We start from the raw sequence: 2,435 nt of genomic DNA on the forward strand, positions 1-2,435 counted from the left end.
GCAACACCAACCAAAGATTTCGAGAGGCGCTAACCGGAGTCTCAGCAGAACGACGAAATAATTGGTAGCTTTGGAGATACGGTAGGAATCAACACGGCACTGATATCATCCTGCAGTTCGAACGGCGACTAACGCGGGGCCCACACATGACGGGAAGTATTCCTGATTTTGTCGTATACTTGTATACTTTGTGTGTCCTTCTTTCAGATCAAAGGCGGATGTCCTTAGCGTGATACACTCCGAGACTGCGCCCTTGGAGGTCCTCCAGCAAGTATGCATTGTTGCCGACGGATTTGACGACCCTGGCCTTCAGGAACTTGCGAGCGAACTTCGCATTGAAAGATTTGCTGAAGTCACTCTGCACGAACTTGCGGCGGAAGACTTCTTGACCCGGGTTGGCGAGTAGCGTACGGGCTTGCTTATCGTAGCGTTGCCGGCTCATCTCGTATGCACCCTGTAGTTGCTTCTGAACCTTGTCATGGATTACCCGAAACTTGTCCTTGGTCTGCATTCCCGCCATCTCGTGGTCGCACAGAGACCTGAGTTGTCTGGCTAGCTTGTAGCTGGAACCGTTGAGGAACATATAATGGCCGAATACGGTGAAGAACGGCGCTTCTCCTGTAGCTGAGTGGACAGGGTTCCGGATGGCTACCTCAATCTCGGGCATTCACGGTGATCTCCGTACAATAAGCTGCGAATTGCTGCCAAGACACTACGGTTAACTCTTTCTGCTGCATTGCTCTGGGGTGAGTATATCGGAGTCTTGATGTGGTGGATACCGAAGCCATCCGTCATCTCCTCAAACGCCTTGGATGTAAACTGCTTTCCATTATCCGAATGTATTATTTCAGGCACACCGAACTTGTAAAATACTTCGTTTACCAGAAAGTTCACTACGTTCAACGTTGTCGCCTCCTTCATGGCCTTCAGGAAGGTATACTTGGAGAAATGGTCCACGATGAATATCCACGAATGACCATTCTTGGACCTCGGATATTTGCCCAGGAAATCGATATAGAGTGGCCTTTCCGTATCTTCCCTTTTTCCGATTCCTACCTGCATCCTGAAGATAGGCGTATTCACGAACCTGCATCGTCATCCCCGGCCAATAGAACTGGCGGCGCAGGGTCTCCAATGTCTTCGTCATTCCACCATGGCCACTCTTGGGGTCCGAATGGGCACGCTCTACCAAGCTGTGTGTCAGGCTCTGTGGGATCCACAGCTTCCACTCGGATCCTTCCTGTTCATCGTCCAGATTCGGAGTCCCCATGCGCTTGAAGATCAGTCCGCTGTCCACCTTTAGGTCCGGTAAGTGCTTCCTGTTGGACTCCATGTCTTGCACTAACTCCAAGTAATCCTCTGCAGCAAATTCGGTCGTCTCGAATCCCAGCGGAAATAATGTTCCACCAGACACGTATTGGTGGAACTCGCATTTGTCGGGTCACCTAATCCTGAGGAACTCCTGGGGAAGAGAAGGGACAGGCCAAACGGTAGGTAATATGCGCTGTAAACGATCCCGCCGAAAACTAATAAACGCGACCCTTCTTTACAGGCAACAACGACGACAACTGAGGTTTTTGGGTCTAAGTCCGGATAAATTCACAGGTCAACACGGTAAGTATAAATTAAGTAATGTGCACATTTAATTAACATTAATGATTTTTAGCCACTTCTGGGCTAGGCACCGGGCAAGATATGCCCCGGCCGAAGAGTACCCTGCCGTAGTCCAGCAGCAATAAGGGCCTGGAACACCACGAGGAACGGTAGCGAAGGCGAGAACCCTACGAACCCAAAGCGAGTGGGTTTTAATAGCCCGGAACGGACTCATCGGGGAATGTTGGATGGCGTTGGCTGCGTCCGAGGAAGGCGGGTGGTGCTTGTCCAGATCTCGTAGCTGCGTCGAACGAAGGTGGGTATATATGTATACGCCAATCTCCAAGGTAAACTCTCTCTGCCCTATCATTGCTATATCGCCATATTCCCTTGCCTCTCTCGAAACTGGGTCATCGGACATATTCAAGGCCAAAGTAAAGTAATCCCTGTAAGCAAGTAAAGTAATTCAAATGGCCAGATCGTCCGCCAGATTCCCCAAAGGGGGCGCCACCGAAACCATCGCTCTATCATCCTAACCTATCGATAGAGTCCATCCCATTATCGACTCCAACTGCAACACCAACCAAAGATTTCGAGAGGCGCTAACCGGAGTCTCAGCAGAACGACGAAATAATTGGTAGCTTTGGAGATACGGTAGGAATCAACACGGCACTGATATCATCCTGCAGTTCGAACGGCGACTAACGCGGGGCCCACACATGACGGGAAGTATTCCTGATTTTGTCGTATACTTGTATACTTTGTGTGTCCTTCTTTCAGATCAAAGGCGGATGTCCTTAGCGTGATACACTCCGAGACTGCGCCCTTGGAGGTCCTCCAGC

General features: G+C 50.3%; 1 protein-coding gene across 1 annotated transcript; it reads right to left on the bottom strand.

Moving 5' to 3' along the window:
* Positions 1-208: 208 nt before the first annotated feature.
* Positions 209-1,333, bottom strand: LOC123037116. Its single transcript, XM_044456617.1, has 3 exons — positions 1,116-1,333; positions 717-1,063; positions 209-624 (listed from the first exon to the last, which is right to left on the bottom strand). The coding sequence occupies exons 1-3, from the start codon at positions 1,331-1,333 to the stop codon at positions 209-211; spliced, it is 981 nt and encodes a 326-aa protein (XP_044312552.1).
* Positions 1,334-2,435: the final 1,102 nt, after the last annotated feature.

Source organism: Drosophila rhopaloa, unplaced genomic scaffold, assembly GCF_018152115.1.
Source record: "Drosophila rhopaloa isolate 14029-0021.01 unplaced genomic scaffold, ASM1815211v1 contig_133, whole genome shotgun sequence".
In the NCBI taxonomy this organism is placed as follows: Eukaryota; Metazoa; Arthropoda; class Insecta; order Diptera; family Drosophilidae; genus Drosophila; species Drosophila rhopaloa.